Raw genomic sequence first — 16910 nt, 5'->3', positions numbered from 1 at the left:
ATTCATTCAAGAAATGCATAACGCATAACAAATTCATTAAGTGTATTATATGGAAACTTTAAAGACTATCCGCTCCTTGAAATAGCTTACGGTAATTGAAGGGCTTGATCCCATTCCTGTTCTGAACTGATAGACTGTTGTGGTTGTGTTTACATCAGATAATATAAGACGAGTAGGCTCTTAATCCATATAATTATAAATAATCTTCTCCCATGTATTTCAGCTAGAGCAGACTAAAATGATCAAACTGACCCTGATCTCATTGAAACGCAACATGATGAAGATAGCCTTGCCCTCATAAACAGTTAGTAAAGTGTTAGTTCAACTGCTACTTGTGTTTTCAGTCCAGTTGCAGCCTGTATGTAAACACAGTCACTGATAGTCACTGTTGTAGGCTGCTGGCTGTCTATCTATCTGTCTCTCTGGGGATATTGAGTTGGCAGTGAAACACATTCCTCTGCATTGCGCTCAGGTCTAAACTTCGCCCTTGGCCTTTCCAGCTGACGGCAGTCTTGACCTCCTATTTATATATCTAAGGCCATTATCATGCCCTTTGACTTTCTCTGGTGAAACAGTAGAGCCAGCTAACTAAATGTCACATGACATGTGACACTTATTTAATCTCCCGCACCCCTGTCTGCTCTTCCTTTCTCAACACAGAGCACAGAGCTTGCCTGGTTGGAGTAGTTTGTTTATTTGAGTTTAGGAAGGGCTTAGTTCAGTGGTTCCCAAACTTAGGGTCGCGACCCTAAGTGGGGTCACCTGGAATTCAAATAGGGTCGCCTGAAATTTCTTAAAAAACAAAACAAAAAAAAACACACCACACAATTTAATATAACCGAAGATGATTAGGGTCACTTGCGATTTTTTTTTATTTTTTTTAGTTTAAAGTGATCATCTCTAAGATTTCAGTTTTGTTCTCTTGGGTGACACCTATGGTGGTGGGTGGTAATTGCAGGTGAGATCCAAAAAATATAATGTCACTATATACTGCAATGGCTTCATCCAAATGGACATAGCCTCAATCAACATTGTGAGTGACTCTTTTTTTTTAATGAAAATCTTTTAAATTATAACTTTAAATCAGGATTCTGAGAATAAAGTCAGAATTCTGATGGCTCAGAATTCTGAGATTAAAGGCAGAATTTTTAGATTAAAGTCAGAATTCTGTGGGGGAAAAATAAGCATTATGTGACATCACTGACGATGTCACTGATGATATTATCGATGGTCTACCGGAATTTGAAATGTCTCGGGACCCTAGATTTAAAAATAGGGTCACAAGCCAAAAAAGTTTGGGAACCCTTGGCTTAGTTCCAGGACTGTGAGTCAATTGGCATATACTTTGTGAGACTGTCCTTGCAATTTTGAATTCTTTCAGAATTAGTTGTAAATATGATTTAATTTGTTGTAATTTTTAGAAGCACTCTGTTTTGGAAAGTTCAATTCACTTTCATTTCGTGCAGTGGATTTTATTACAAATTCCCGAGTGTGAAATCACAGTCATATAAAAGAGAACTTTAATAGTGACAAAAAAATGTGAGAGAGGAATCAATCATCTGTCAATAAATTGCAGTTTACTTTGACAGAATTGAGTGAATTGAGAGTAAATTGACTCATTGCTCTTGCTGTGTACTGCTGTGCATCTTAGCTCTTCAGGCTGTTGAGGAATAAAAACGATTTTGACATTGTACATTCTCAGCTATGCCAATTGGATGAATGTGTTGAGATTATTTGTGCTTGGAAATGGCACAAAAAAAATGTTGCTGCCTAGGCCTCCTAGGAGATCCTTGATCTCAAAATGAGTAACTAGGTCTACGAGGATAAAGGACAACTAGACATAGAGATACTGTGTAGACCTTTTTCTGTCACAGCATGTTATTAGAAATTCAGTCAGACACCAATATTGTGACAGGTCTACTTGAGGTGGGGATCAAACACACTCTGTGACACACGCAATAGGCAAACAACAGTGGCCTGATCTGAACTATTTCACAACATGTCTCTTGTGTTATTCTGCATTTTGCCATCTCGTAATAGAATAGAATAATGGGGGTATTTCAAAATCATTTTTATGTCAACTTTGCAAAATTGAAATTCCATGGAGATACATTCATTGCCTTGCTCAAGGCTTGCCTTGAACCATTTCCAATGGCCTTTTTAACCAGGCCACCCTGCTGCCAAATTATTACCCCCCCCCCTTGTTTTAGCATACCCAGGACAAGACTGAATAAAAATGGGGGGAACTGCAACAACCTGTCTGTCATTCATGATGTTGAGAAACGACTCTCCCTCCCTATGCTCGCCCTTTAAACTGAGTAGGCGGGGCGTGATTTCTATTCGCACATAGGATAAGCAATAACCATGCCCTGTGGCGCCCGGATTGGCCAGGAGCAACACTGGGGGGCAGCGGACATTGAAATGAATTATGGTCACCTACCTTCCTTAGCATAGTAATAATAATAATAAGCATAATAATTGTAATCTACACAATGTACACAATCTACAAAAACATGCAATAATATAAACGGTGTTGTGTTCACGTTCATAGCTCATATAATATAATGTATCATATTTTTTCAAGCTCAATTCTTACCCAGAGAAAAGGTACAGCACACAAAATGTAACGAGCAATAGTTTTTTTAAACATCTTTATTTTAAAAGATGAAAAACCCCAGGTGCTTTAGTCCCAAGCTTCAATGCTCCTGGCCAATCTCGGCGCCACAGGGCGTGGTTATTGCTTATCCTATGTGCGAATAGAAATCACGCCTCCCTGTGCTCGCCCTTTAAACTGAGTAGGCGGGTCTACCGTGTGAGGGGGGAGTTGCCCGGTGTGTGCAGGCTACGTGACGTGTGGCTGCTCTGCTCTTGCATTCGCCTGCTGCACCGAGGCAGACTGCGGATCATCACACGGGGCGGCTAGCAGCTCATTGGGGGGGAAATGGTGAAAATAACAGTAGTGCAAACCAAGCCCTACCTGGACCAAAAGCCCGGTACGAGCGGCTTGAGGAAGAGGGTGACGGTGTTCCAACAGAACCAGCACTATGCGGAGAACTTCATTCAGAGCACCATCTCTGTCATCGAGCCTGCCGAGCGCCAGGCGGCCAGTCTGGTGGTGGGAGGAGATGGCAGGTTTTTCATGAAAGACGCCATTCAGTTGATCGTCCAGATTGCTGCTGCCAACGGGGTCAGTAGGAAAAGGCTTTATTCATTGTACCCCTTTAAGTCCTGCCCTGCCATGGTGTGTGTGTTGCTATGAAAACTGCCCCTGTCCTGTCCTAGCCTCCTCTCTCCCCCGCTTAGCATCAGCTTCAGCTAGCAAGCTAACGTCTCGCTAGCTGTCAAGGAATACAACTTTCTGTCACAGCAGTGACAGCTGAGCTAGCTACACACTGTTGCACTCTTCTTGATAGTTTGTTTACACAGGATCCATGGACTTATTGCTTTTATAAAACTGCGGCAACAGAGCATTGCTTCAAAGAAACAACATGCATATGAGTGTTGCTGTAATAAATGTCACGAAGTAAGTAACCAGGTACTCTGAGTTTTCACACTGAACAGTTGTTCAATAAAGTCGTTGCTGGGCAACGCGAGTGGTCTACCGATATGAGGTGATTATCAGTCATTAGTGTTGTAGTTTTATTAATAGTAATTAATCAACCAATCGGAGCTGAGACTAAGCGGAATCCATTATTGTATGGCTAGCCATTCTATTATGGCAGTGATACAATATGTAACAAGCGTGTATATTGCTGATCTATACGATGCATTGTTTCATCCTTTGCGACCGTCGCAAGCCTTGAGCACAGTGTTGAAACGGGGATGGTGTGCTTTGCTGGTCTGTTACACTTACATGATCTAATACTGTATTCGTTTAGCCAGCTTTTTGCAAGAAAATATTCTGCGTTTTGCATAACGTCCTGCAGACCTGCAGACTCTTGTGAATGTTAACGTGATAGGTCCCCGGAATTTTCCTAGTGCCAATTTGACCGCGGTGATATTTTCGGTAAAGTACACCGAGGTCACTTGCATGTAAATCGGTTACCTTTGGCATTTCACCCAATGACACTTCCCGACATCTCCTTCAGATTAGAAGCCCACTCTTTAGGCCTATTTAAAAGCATTTCACAATTTGCACAATTTCACAAACGAGCCACAACACGGTTTCCACAGTCAGGGTTATTGTTGCAATAGGAAGCATTACATAGTCTAACGTTGTGCTGTTTCATAATGAGCTGTGATGCATCATGCCCGCCACTGGCTCCCTCCCTGGCCTCCCACCAGGCGAAAGGGGGGCGTGACGTGCAACGTGTAGCCAGTCACGTTCGCATGTGGTCTCAGTGACAGCAGAGAGAGTAGATGGGCACTGCATGTTCAAATATAGAAATGGAAATGAATGAATAGTGCACACTTGCACAAAATAAACGTTTTGTTTGGATGTTTAATACGTTGTTGCTCTTATAGCAAGGAAGGATAGGATTTCACCGTCTTGCAAGAACACTTGAATGATGAGTAGGATGAGAAGTTGCCCAAAGAGGATCTGATCTGGGTTAGTTTTGCAATTCCCCCCACTAGTGGTTGAGGTTACGAAATGGGGCAGAAGGGAAACTGAACTGCAGCCAGGAGCGCCCACAGAGCATCCGCATGCTCATTTATGTGTACACAGAGAGATAGGCATTGTATGTTCAAATAGACAGAAAGAGTCCCTTGATATACTAAGAGGGTTTTCAAAGTAGAAGCCACCAACAACACAATGTCAGAGATTAATATTGTATCATCCCTCCCTCCCTTCCTCTGCATGTGTGTGTGTGTGTGTGGCCTATGTGTTTTGTCTCTAGATTGGCCACCTGGTGATTGGTCAGAATGGCATCATGTCCACTCCAGCAGTCTCCTGTGTGATCCGCAAGATCAATGCAGTGGGCGGCATCATCCTCACAGCCAGCCACAACCCAGGAGGCCCCAACGGAGACTTCGGCATCAAGTACAACATCGCCAGTGGAGGTGAGAGTACTGTAGCCAAGGGGGTGTAAGGAGATACTATGCGCAGCAGTAGACCAGGGGTTCACAAACTCTTCCGACCAAGTACCACTACGTACCAAACTACATTTCCCAGGGACCACTTCCACTGCGTATATCCAACCAACCCCCCCCCCCCCCCCCCCCCCCCCCCCCATAACATTTGCTGATTTAACCATGCAATAGCAGCAGAAAGGCTAAATAACAATATAAGGCTAGTAGCTGCATGGTTCAAAACGGACACACACACACACACACACCTGCCAACATTAGGCTGTGAAAAAGAGGAGCCCTTTGAAAATGTTTTTTTCCCCTCGCCAAAATTTTGCCTAACTTTGGAGTGTTATTTATACCTTCCTGACAAGCTAGCATGTCATGGTTGGTACAAATCGATTCCTCAGGTCTTCTAGTTTCATATGATACCAGAAACTTCACTCTGGCTTTAAAACTGAGCCTGCTGCAGCCTCTGAAAGTAAATGTTCAAAATTGTGATATTTCCCAAATATCGCGATGTTTCCAAAAATCGGACCAATCCGGCTACTCATCAGGGTTAATGTGTATGTGAAAACGGTTGTCTGTCAAAAAAAAAGATTGCAATTCTCGGAGCCTTGTGGACCACCAGTGGTCCGCGGACCACACTTTGGGAACCAATGCAGTAGACTACTAACCCCCCCCCCCCCCCTCACACACACACACTTTCTGCATCTAATCGTCTTTTTCCAGATGTTTTGTATTATAATTTTTTATCAAATAACTATAAGCAGAAAAGCTATATCTAGTGTGATTTCACTGGTGGCTATACTGTGTCTGTAAGTAAAAAGTCTGTAATCTCCTAACCCTCCCCTCTACCTTGTTGTGTTGCCTTCAGGACCTGCCCCAGAGGGCATCACAAACAAAATCTTTGACATCAGCAAAAGCCTACAGGAATATCATATCTGCCCAGAGCTGAAAGTGGACCTATCCAAGATTGGCAAGCAGACTTTTGAGGTGGACACGTTCAAGCCCTTCACAGGTACAGTGACACAGACAGTCCCACACTTTTCAGCAATCAATATTGTAAACGTTTTTTTACTTATCATAATTTTTCATAATTTGGTCTCGCTCATCTTCCTCTCCCCAAATGTTTGATCTCAACACCTCCTGCTAGTTGAATTGTGTTCTGCTTCCTCTTGACCTCGTCTCAGTGGAGATTGTGGACTCTGTGGAGGCTTATGGTGAGATGCTGAGGGACATCTTTGACTTCACGGCACTGAAGGAGCTTCTCTCTGGAGCCAATCACATTAACGTCCGCCTGGATGCTATGCACGGAGGTATGGAACAGCACAACTTCAGCCGATAGAACTCGAACCTGTGCATTTAGGGATGTAGTACTATTATGAACGAGTAATCGCGGATTGTTTGGCTGCGCTGCTGCAATGCACATTTACAAGGACAGCTGCACTCTGCATGTGATACACCAGCGGGTGTGGATACGACTGCACAGAGGCAGGCGACTGAAGCAGTGAGTCGACTATTGAAAAAGAACACAAATAACGTTAACGATACAGATCCTGACCCACGTGTGTTGAATTCAACTAGCTGGCAGAAAACGGACCGAATTGCTGACGGATAACGTTAAGATTTGTGTGGGCGAGGCTGCTTTGCTTCTCGAGGCTGTCGCAAAAGCAAACGCACATTGCTCCCCTTTGAGTGACACGTTTCCCCTCTCTTTCCAGTGGTCGGTCCTTATGTGAAAAAGATAGTCTGTGAAGAGCTGGGTTCTCCTGTCAGCTCGGCAGTCAACTGTGTCCCCCAGGAGGACTTTGGGGGCCACCACCCTGACCCCAACCTGACCTACGCCGCCGACCTGGTCAACACCATGAAGGGAGGAGAGTATGACTTAGGAGCCGCCTTCGATGGTGACGGTGTAAGTCAGCTTTTCTTTGGAAGAGACTTTATTCACATACAGATGGTCAGTGTTGGGGGTAACTCATTACAAAAGTAACATATTACATATTACTTTTAGCAGTAACTCACTAATATAACTTATTACTTATAGGATCTTAGTAATATGATACCAGTTACTTTGTCAAGTAACTCAAGTTACAAATAGACGGGTTTCTTGTATACAAACAGTGGGTGTTAGTGGGTGCGTGCATCGCGCAGGGACAGAGGATGACGAGAAACGCATCGCGCAGGGACTGAGGATGATGAGAAACGCATCGAGCTGATCGGCCATTGGTTCAACACAGGTGCATCACAAACCCACAGTGAAGTGTAGAAACTTCAATTTTATATCTATTCCAAGCTGTCACTCTACATTTTACATAAATACCACCTGTAATGCCTACATTAACAATAAAATAAGTAATCTGAAGGGCTGGGTCATTGAGCAGTTTGTGTGGGTGGCGCTAATGCATGTTTTAATTTGTTTACAAACCGCTGTTAAACAAAACTGTAGAAGAAGAAAAGCAGCAGTGAGTGTGCTGCGGGGGTGTTCGACTTGTTGACGCCTCACCTGACTGCGCTCGGCTGCTCTCGTCTGCTTTCCAGACGAGGCAGCAGTCAACTCAAACAAGTGTGTGGAGCATACATGTCTAATGTGTGGAGCGGCTTTCTACCCCGGCGATGCGCGCACATCTATGTGATGACGTTGCACAGAAACCCGTCTATTGAGTTACTTTAAAAAAATCAGAGCACATATTTAACACGTTAATTGCCAAGAACGAGTTGAGTCGTCAAACACAATCCAGCTGTTCACTGCCAACGACGAGTTGAGTCGTCAAAAAAATGATTTTTTTTTTTTTGACCGTGGGATGTGCATCTAACCCTTTTACATCTCTTATATAATTATTGGAGCCACCGAACGTTTACAACCCATTCCACCGACCCACTAAGTGGCAACAGTGCTCTCCTGACTAGAGGAAGGCAAGCATTTTTTTAACTTGTCACGCCATTCTCACCCCAGCCATTCTCATGAAAATGGATGGGGGAAAACGCTTTCTTTTTCGCGCTGATTGCTGGCGATGCGGGATTGCAAATTTACATAATAGATTACAGTTGGAACACACTTTGAAACACGCAGCATAAATATGACCAGAATCGCAAAAGCTTCTCTCAACCAAAACTCCAAGAAGCGAGCGAGTCCATGCCGACTTCCTCAAACAGCGGCCGTGCAGACAGGCACAGGACAGCAGCAAAGCACTGAGACTGTGACGGCCGCTGCAGCCAAGAAGAACGCCCACGGAGGGAGGAGTTGAAGCAACTCTCCCTCTCGCTCTCTCCCTCTCTCTCTCTCTCTCTCTCGCTCTCTCTCTCTCCCTCCCTCCCTCTCTCTCTCTCTCTCCCTCTCCCCCTCTCACTAGGATTAAACCTAGTGCGTCTCCCTCCCGAGAGGGAGGGAGAGAGAGAGAGAGGGAGGGAGAGCGAGAGGGAGGGAGAGAGAGAGAGAGAGAGAGAGAGAGGGAGGGAGAGCGAGGGGAAGGGAGAGAGAGAGAGAGAGAGAGAGCGAGAGGGGGAGGGAGAGAGAGAGAGAGAGAGAGCCAAAAATGAATGGTTAAAGTGACAGTTCTATCGAATTTCACAAAAAGCCGTTTATCTCTGAATATTTTTTCTGACGCTAAAACCATGCTGTATTCAACTGCTAATGCTTACATAACTACTAACTCTACAAACTAACTCTTTTAGACAGAGAAAGTACACATTCTATTAGTACTTTTGAGATATTGTATGTTCACAAACTCCAAGCAGAAAATAATCCTCGGCTCTTGTAAAATGAGCCACAATCCTCAAAAAACGGCTTGGCAGAAGCTACCTACAGCAAGAAAAAAACGGCTGGCAGTCAATGTGTTAAGTAAAGATACAATAATTTCCTAATCAAACTGTGTGTTTTTATGCAAATAACCACTATAGATGACAATAACAAAGGAAAAGAATAACATTTAGAATTTTGGATTGTTTACACTGACTTCAAGGCAATTGAAATTATTTTTCAGGATGGTTCCGGGGCAGCGATGTCATTCTGCTGCTGCTGTTGTTTTAGTGAAAGTAATGCAAAAGTAGTGTAATAAGTAACGAGTTACTCTACACAGACAGTAATTTTGTAAAGTAACGCATTACTTTCAAATGAAAGTAACTAGTAATATGTAGTATATTACATTTTGAAAGTAACTTGCCCAACACTGCAGATGGTATATGAGGGACAGGTGGCAGCAGAGAGAAAAGGGATGACATGATAAAGTTCATGAACTAGATTTGAATCTATGATGTCACCCCACATAAAGAACGTATTATTAGTCTTTAATGGGCCAAATGGGGTCAAAAAAACACATAATGGGCTTTGGTCCCAGAGTGAGGCTGAATTGAACTCATTTTGACTTTGGTGCATCCTTTAATGCAAACAGTACATGTTTTGAGCTAACTGTTATTTGTCTGCTGATAGATTTTCAGCCTGGGAGCCATACTGAGTGAATTCATCCATCCCCAGGCTAGTGATTCAGTGCCTGGCTCAAGGACACTTCAGTAGGGAAGATGCATTCTTGCCGTGGGGGCTTGTATCCAGGCCTTCTTCCGTTTTAAATATCCCTGACTCACTCAACCACCCTGTTTGAGAACCTAGCTGGGAAATGCTAGCGATCGTGAATATTGCGTGTGATTTCTGAGCCCTCTCTTTACCTCCTCTATCAGGATCGCAACATGGTGCTAGGAAAGCACGGCTTCTTCGTGAACCCCTCGGACTCTGTGGCCGTCATCGCAGCCAACATCACCAGCATCCCGTACTTCCAGAAGACTGGCGTCAAAGGACTGGCCCGCAGCATGCCCACCAGTGGAGCCCTCGACAAGTAAGACACACGCTGCATATCGGCTTGTTCAGTGTTTCCCAAGTGATGGGGGTCGAGACTCCAGACCCACACTGAGCCGTGGGCTAAATCCTCCCCCCCCCCAAAAAGTGGTAGTTTGAATGAACCGGAGTCCCAGGGCAACACTGCATTATTTTGCTCATTGCACATTTTGAGGACTGAACTCATGAACTTGCCTTCAAGTGGATGACGTGAACTCGGGTTTACGTGTTGGTAAGTCGTGTACACGACATACTCTGCATTGAAGTGGTCACGCCGTGAGCATGCGCAGTTGACTAGAAGCCACCGAACAATTTAGCTAACGCTAGCTAGCGAGCGGCTAGCTACGTGAATGCAGGAAACGCAAAGGCATAATTACAGAGGAAAAAATATGAGACTGTTGGGAATATCAACATTTTCCTCAGACATATTATAAAATGACTATGAAAAATTCTATACGGGTAAGATTACAATATATTAACATATTTCATCCACATGAATACAACACAAGGGGGGCCCGTTCATATGGACTTACATGGTAAACACAACCCTATTTGAAGGGCCCGTGAGTCACAGACTCATCTTTTCCGTGTGTGTGTGTGTGTGTGTGTGTGTGTGTGTGTGTGTGTGTGTGTGTGTGTGTGTGTGTGTGTGCGCGTGTGTGCGTGTGTGTGTGTGTGTGTCCCAGTGTGGCTAAAGCCCTGCAGATGCAGCTGTACGAGACTCCCACCGGCTGGAAGTTCTTTGGGAATCTGATGGATGCTGGCAAACTCTCACTATGTGGAGAGGAGAGCTTCGGCACTGGTGAGGGAAATTCCACCAGCTTTATATCTTCGAAACTCCAGTAGAAGAAAATACCATAACACATCTGCCAGTAAATACAATTGGGTACCACTGGTGGAATGAAGCCTTGCTGCAGCACATGATTGCAATGGCAGTGTCTAGTAGTATTTCACATAGCTGTGGTCCTGCACGGAGGGAAGTGAGTGTTTTGTGATTCATAACAGGCAGTTAGACAACTTATTCTGGTGAGGCTTGCTGGCTTGCACATGTCTGTAGCCACCACACACACACACACACACACACACACACACACACACACACACACACACACACACACACACACACACACACACACACACACACACACACACACACACACACACACACACACACACACACACACACAGGGTACATCCCATTTCTCTTATCTCTTATGTGATATCTCCTGGATCCTGAAAGCTCTTATCCCTGCTCAGAGGGACAAGCCATTAGCCTTTTTCGCCTCAACCATTTTGTGTCTAAAAGGCAGGAAGTAACACAGGTGCAAGCAAAACATTAACGAGAGCCCCGGCACTGGAACACCTAAATGGATTGGAAGTCGGAAACCCTTGTTAATGTTTGCTTGCGCCTGTGTAACGTCCTGCCTGTCACGAGTCCTGAAAATGTGTCCACGACTCGGACTCGAGTGGAGTCGGACTCGCCTAAATACTTTCTTGTTTCCTCTGTCCTCGCATGGTTTCCTCTGTGGGAGGGACTAAGACGCGTGCGAGGGAAACGTGGACGCAATTACGAGAAAATGGGATGTACCAACGATCTCTCCCTCTGCTCACCAAACAGGCTCTGATCATATCCGTGAGAAGGACGGCCTGTGGGCGGTGCTTGCATGGCTGTCAATCTTGGCCACCAGGAAACAGAGTGTAGAGGAGATCATGAAGGACCACTGGCAGAAGTTTGGCAGGAACTTCTTCACCAGGTTAGCACAAATCAACTCCAGGTTGAGGGGTATTTCAGGGGGGTCACCATTCCCAAGAGCACCCATATTGTTCACACACACACACACACACACCATCATCACCATCGTCCATGACTACATTTTGGTTCGGATGAAAAGGTTTTAAGAACACCCACTCAGAAGATGTACTGAAGGGATTTGGGTCAGTACAGTTCTACTGGTGGTATTGTGGCTCCCTCTAGTGCTAACTAATAGAAATGCAGTAAATGAAAGCCTTGGGAGGTTCTGTATTTACAGTACAGCCGTTCAAGGCTATCCCTCTGAAAAATGAGTATTGTCATGTAATAGCAAGCAAATTTGTGGTAAATAACTTTTTAAAGATCTCTTAAAATGAGAGGATTCATGCAGGATAAGTGTAATGTTTGGTTTAAAAAAAAAATGCAAGCCCATGCTTTGCAAAAAAAATCAAAAATGGCAACTGCTTGGAGGTAGTTGAAGTGCTGATGGAGGCCCTTGACCATGAATGAATTATCTTCTGGAGATCAAACTGATCCAAGATAAGCAGCACTCCTACTCTGAGATGCTGCTGCCCCTTGACAGCATGAGCTCCTATAGGAGGGTGGCGTTCACACAGTTTAGTTTGACTTTTCAAATACAGTTTATTTGCAATGGATTTCATTTGTTCACATATTTTTGCTCCAACTCTTATGGCCAAAATGTGAGCATTTCCATCCCGAAATTAACAAGCTCACGAATATATATTTTTGCCTCAGCCTCGTTCAACCATTCATTCCCCATCAGCAGAGCCATGTACAGTATATAGAAGAGATAAATGGTAAATGGTAAATGGCCTGCATTTATATAGCGCTTTTATCCAAAGCGCTTTACAATCAGTAGGTACATTCACCCATTCATACACCGATGGCGGCAAGCTACCACGCAGGGTGCTGGCACACCATCAGGAGCAATTTGGGGTTCAGTATCTTGCCCAAGGACACTTCGACATGCAGACTAGAAGAAGCGGGAATTGAACCACCGACCTCTTTTATCCAAAGCGATTAGTGGACAACCCGCTCTACCTCCTGAGCTACAGCCGCCCCGGAGACATCTCCATTCACTCCAATGGACCAGTTTTTTACTCTCAAGAGTTCCAGGAAGTAAGGCCCTGGATTAAGCAGCAGAATGGACAGTTTGTGTTGTACTTTGATTTTTTTTTTTTTTTAATCAAATTGTACATTATCAGCTTTATTTTAGCATTCAAAAGTAGCGCGAGACCCCTTCCTGGCTGTTCATTGGCATTTTGGTCCTCCGCTGACGCCACACTTTCTCTCTAAATTGCTTTGCCCATCAGGTATGATTATGAGGAGGTTGATTCAGACGCTGCCAACAAGATGATCAAGGATCTGGAGACCACTATGTTCGACCCGGCCTTTGTGGGAAAGAAGTTGTCATCGGGCGACAAGACGTATGAGGTGGCTATCGCTGACAACTTTGCCTACACAGACCCTGTGGACGGAAGTGTGTCCAAGAACCAGGTGAGAGCCTGCAAAGCACAACACTTTGCAATATTATATTGTTTTCCATTCTGCTTTCATCCTCTTTCCCCAAATCTGTCAGCACTTTTTGTTTTAGTCTTCTGCCCAGACTCACTTGAGGAGGTTCTGTTCAGTCCTCTTTCAATTCAGTTAATGAAAGAAGTCACTAACAATCTACAAAAATGTGAAAACAAAGAGAAAAAAAATAATGTTATCGTTCAGTTTAATTGCTAGGTCATTTAGCATTTGCCTACCTACATGATGGTCCTAGATGGAATTTACACATTGAATTGATTCCAAGATAAGTATGTTGAAAGTGGAGTTTTAATAGAAATGGTGTTATTCATAAAATGAAGTTTTGATCTATAACAGAATCATATACCTGTACTAGATTACAGGTTATGCATAATTATCAGCGTGCAGCAGTGTAAGTGTTACTGCACCTCATACCTGCGCATTTTCTTTCCCCTTGCATTTACATCCACTTCTCCTTCCACCTCTCTGTCTCTGTCTCAGGGCCTGAGGATCATCTTTGCTGACGGTTCAAGGATTATTTTCCGTCTCAGCGGTACAGGCAGCGCCGGGGCAACCGTCAGGCTCTACATAGACAGCTATGAGAAGGACCCCCAGAAGATTTACCTGGACCCACAGGTCAGGACAAGGGCTAAACTCAGCCAGCTAGAACCAGTGAGAGACAGACCAGACAGATGATGCCATCAGATTGAGGAGAATAGACATTCATGAGATGCAGAATTTTGTTTCCCCACTGAAAGGTTTGACTAAACTTGACTAAGCTTAGTATTGGTCAGCCAGTATGGGCCACTGACCTAAATAATAAACCCATCCACTATTTTTTGGCCTCACGTTTTGCAGCAGTGTTTTCTGCGTAGCTCACATGAGATGGCCGTTTCCCAGAGCCGCAACTCCGCCTGCTATTGGAGTCCTGCCTCAAGTGGCCATTCGAGGAACTACAGCTTTCAGGATTACTTCTGCGTATTAATGGGAAAACCTGAGAGCTTACCCAAATACCCACTGGTATGGACCTAAGAAGGGTGCTGCTATGCAGGGAAGATAAACACTGAAAATGTCTGTAATGCCTTGAGGCATCAGACAAGAGAAAAAATGAGCTTCTTGGATACTTATAGACAGATTTTAATTACAAAGTAAAGTACATCTCTACTGCAATCGTTAAACAAACAATGTACATCTTCAAGAATAGACAGGGGCACTTTTTGGCCTGCTGAGCTTCCTTGTGCCACATCTTTGCATTTTCCATGCCTTAAGGCATGAAAGTGCAGCAGATAAGTATGTGTAAAAACAGGTGAGGGTCTTGAGTAGTAGTCCAGCAATTATTGGAGTTAAAAGCTGCATATGAAAGCGATAGTGAATGAGGGTCGAGGGAGCCGTCATGTTTCCTCCATGTGAGCTGAAGCATTCCTGCTCTGGTCCGGTCCAAGTTCTGTTCTGCTGTCGAAGGCAATGGGCCTCAAAAAGGCTTCAGCCTGGCTGGAAGGATCGCTCTACTCCGGGCCGGCCATCTTGTTCATGGGGATGTTTGGCTAAGACTTGAGTTATGGCTGCTTATGAAGAGAAGGAAAACGGCCTCAGGGAAACATAAGATTGAGAGGTCCCGCTTGACACTTCGTAAAGTCATTTTGGTCACAAGCCATTCAGAAGTGATGGAGTGTAAGAAAGAAAGAAGAGAGAGGAACAAGTGACAAACTTCTACTCGAGTCCATTTACTTTGCATGGTCCTGCTCGATGCTTACACGCCTTCCATGACTAGATAAGACGAGCAATATTGCTTCACAATCTTAACTGGAGAGATGAATGGGCCCTGGGTTTGAGAGTCAGTGAGCTGACTTTGGGTAGGTTTGATTTACAGCCCAGGTGGGTTTATGTTTAGATATGAACAGGTCTAAGGGAGAAAGGGAAAAGCTTCTTTTCATAATCCACATACGTCGATTTGGAAATTGTGTCTTTCATGAAACCTCAGTCCCAAAGTTGAGAACCACTACTAGAGAATAATCCCTTTCTGGTGGCAGACCTCTAGCCATTTCAGATCTCCGGCCAGGATGTTTCTCAAGTATTTGAGTAGAGAAGTTCTGAAGTGTTACCCTCCTACAGAAGCACCATATTTTAATTATGCACCAATATCCTCATGTTTGGGTTGGAAAAAATGACATTTTTCACTTTCACGCCGTCGCCTACCTGCGGCTGGAGGAAGTCCCTGAAATTGATGTTTAAGTGGGTGTGTGTGTGTGTGTGTGTGCAGGTGATGCTGGCTCCCCTGGTAGACATCGCTCTGAAGATCTCTCAGCTGCAGGAGAGGACTGGACGCACCGGCCCCACTGTCATCACATGATTCCTCTGCCATCGTCACCCCCGGCAACAGGATACCTCCGTCACCCCCGGCAACAGGATACCTCCCAGGATGCCTCCGTCCTCTCCGGGGTGAAGCCGCCCTTGAATGCCGACTTGGCTCCAGCTCCCCCCGGTCCTCTGGACCAAACAGCAGTGGAACGCATGTTGAATACAAGAACATAACATGAGCAGCTCTTGATTTGTCGTACATTGAAAGAAAGAAGTCCATCTTGACAAGACTCTTTCAGTCTAGTGTTGAGTCTTTAAATGTGACTTTTTTACTTAAAACGTGAGAGCCAGAGGGGTGAGATAAATTGTCTTGACTTTAGTCGGTTACTGGGATTTTCTTTATTTCATGATATTGTCACTTGTTGAATAATGCACAAAACGGGTGAAACTGCACTGGAAACACATGAGCTTACTTTCTTGACGCGTTCTAAGGAAAACAAAATGCTAAGACTCAAAACTAGACTAAATAAATGAAGGCGGATATTTTTTTGCAGTGTATCTCCCATTTGAGGCTGATTCAGCAACTGGCAAATTAAATCAAGTGTGCCTCATGTAGTATCTGAAACCGTATTCAACTATGTTAACGTCCAGGTCTGTTCCTAAACTTCAGTGCTATGTGGAGAAACTGTCAAACTGACCACAAATCAGCACCTAGGGGCAACTTCACCCCTGTCCTCTCTGTCCCACTTACTGACTGGGTGCCATCCCTCCCTCCACCCGCCAAAATCACCAATCAGCCTCACAGCCTGAACAAAGACACACTTAAAGCCCTGAGGACTAACACATCCACCATGAATAAAACAACCCTACATAATGTTTGAAATCTGTGTTGTTTTTATTCCTGGTTGCACAGTATCCAATGGCAAACTGATAGGAAAATGATTTATATATTCATACATATACACATACTTCATGTATGTACACACACTACTCGCACGTCTCGCAGATACTTAAAGTAAAGTTATACCTTTCCTGCAAAAGTTTATTTTATGGTAAAATAAACTATATCGATGCTCAGCCGTTTTGATGGACAGAAATTTCAAGAGGGCTGAACTTTTTCTGGGTGGATGTAGTGTCCTCTAGAGAGAGGAAGAGCGAAGTGCGTTTTGTCAAGTGTGTTTATTTTTCTCAAAGGTTTTAGGTTTTTTAAGTTTTATTTATTTGCACCTGACTTCCATTACATCAGCAACGTTACAGACTACAAAAATAGCTAGCCTATGCATGCCATATACTCATGGTACCATTACCAACATTAGCTGGCGTTAACCTTACCCAGCGAGCCCAAAACGTTTTTTCAACGTTGATTTTTAGTTTAAATCTGGGTGATATTGGGTTTAAACGTCTAAGACCTAATTTCACCCTCTTTTCAACCGGCTAAAATGCGGTTACGTCAACGTGTCAAAAAACACAATTTGGTTCATCATATTGTTAAAA

General features: G+C 44.2%; 1 protein-coding gene across 1 annotated transcript; it reads left to right on the top strand.

Moving 5' to 3' along the window:
- The first annotated feature begins 2892 nt into the window (after positions 1–2892).
- Positions 2893–16291, top strand: pgm1 (phosphoglucomutase 1). Its single transcript, XM_083647719.1, has 11 exons — positions 2893–3187; positions 4839–5001; positions 5885–6028; positions 6201–6326; positions 6732–6922; positions 9682–9836; positions 10522–10637; positions 11454–11589; positions 12920–13103; positions 13620–13754; positions 15379–16291. The coding sequence occupies exons 1-11, from the start codon at positions 2942–2944 to the stop codon at positions 15466–15468; spliced, it is 1686 nt and encodes a 561-aa protein (XP_083503845.1). The 5' UTR covers positions 2893–2941; the 3' UTR covers positions 15469–16291.
- The last annotated feature ends 619 nt before the right edge of the window (positions 16292–16910 follow it).

This window comes from Poromitra crassiceps (assembly GCF_964638095.1).
Source record: "Poromitra crassiceps genome assembly, chromosome: 12".
Lineage (NCBI taxonomy): Eukaryota > Metazoa > Chordata > Actinopteri > Beryciformes > Melamphaidae > Poromitra > Poromitra crassiceps.
Note: the sequence above shows the minus strand (reverse complement) of the source record. Positions and strands in the feature narration are given on the sequence as shown.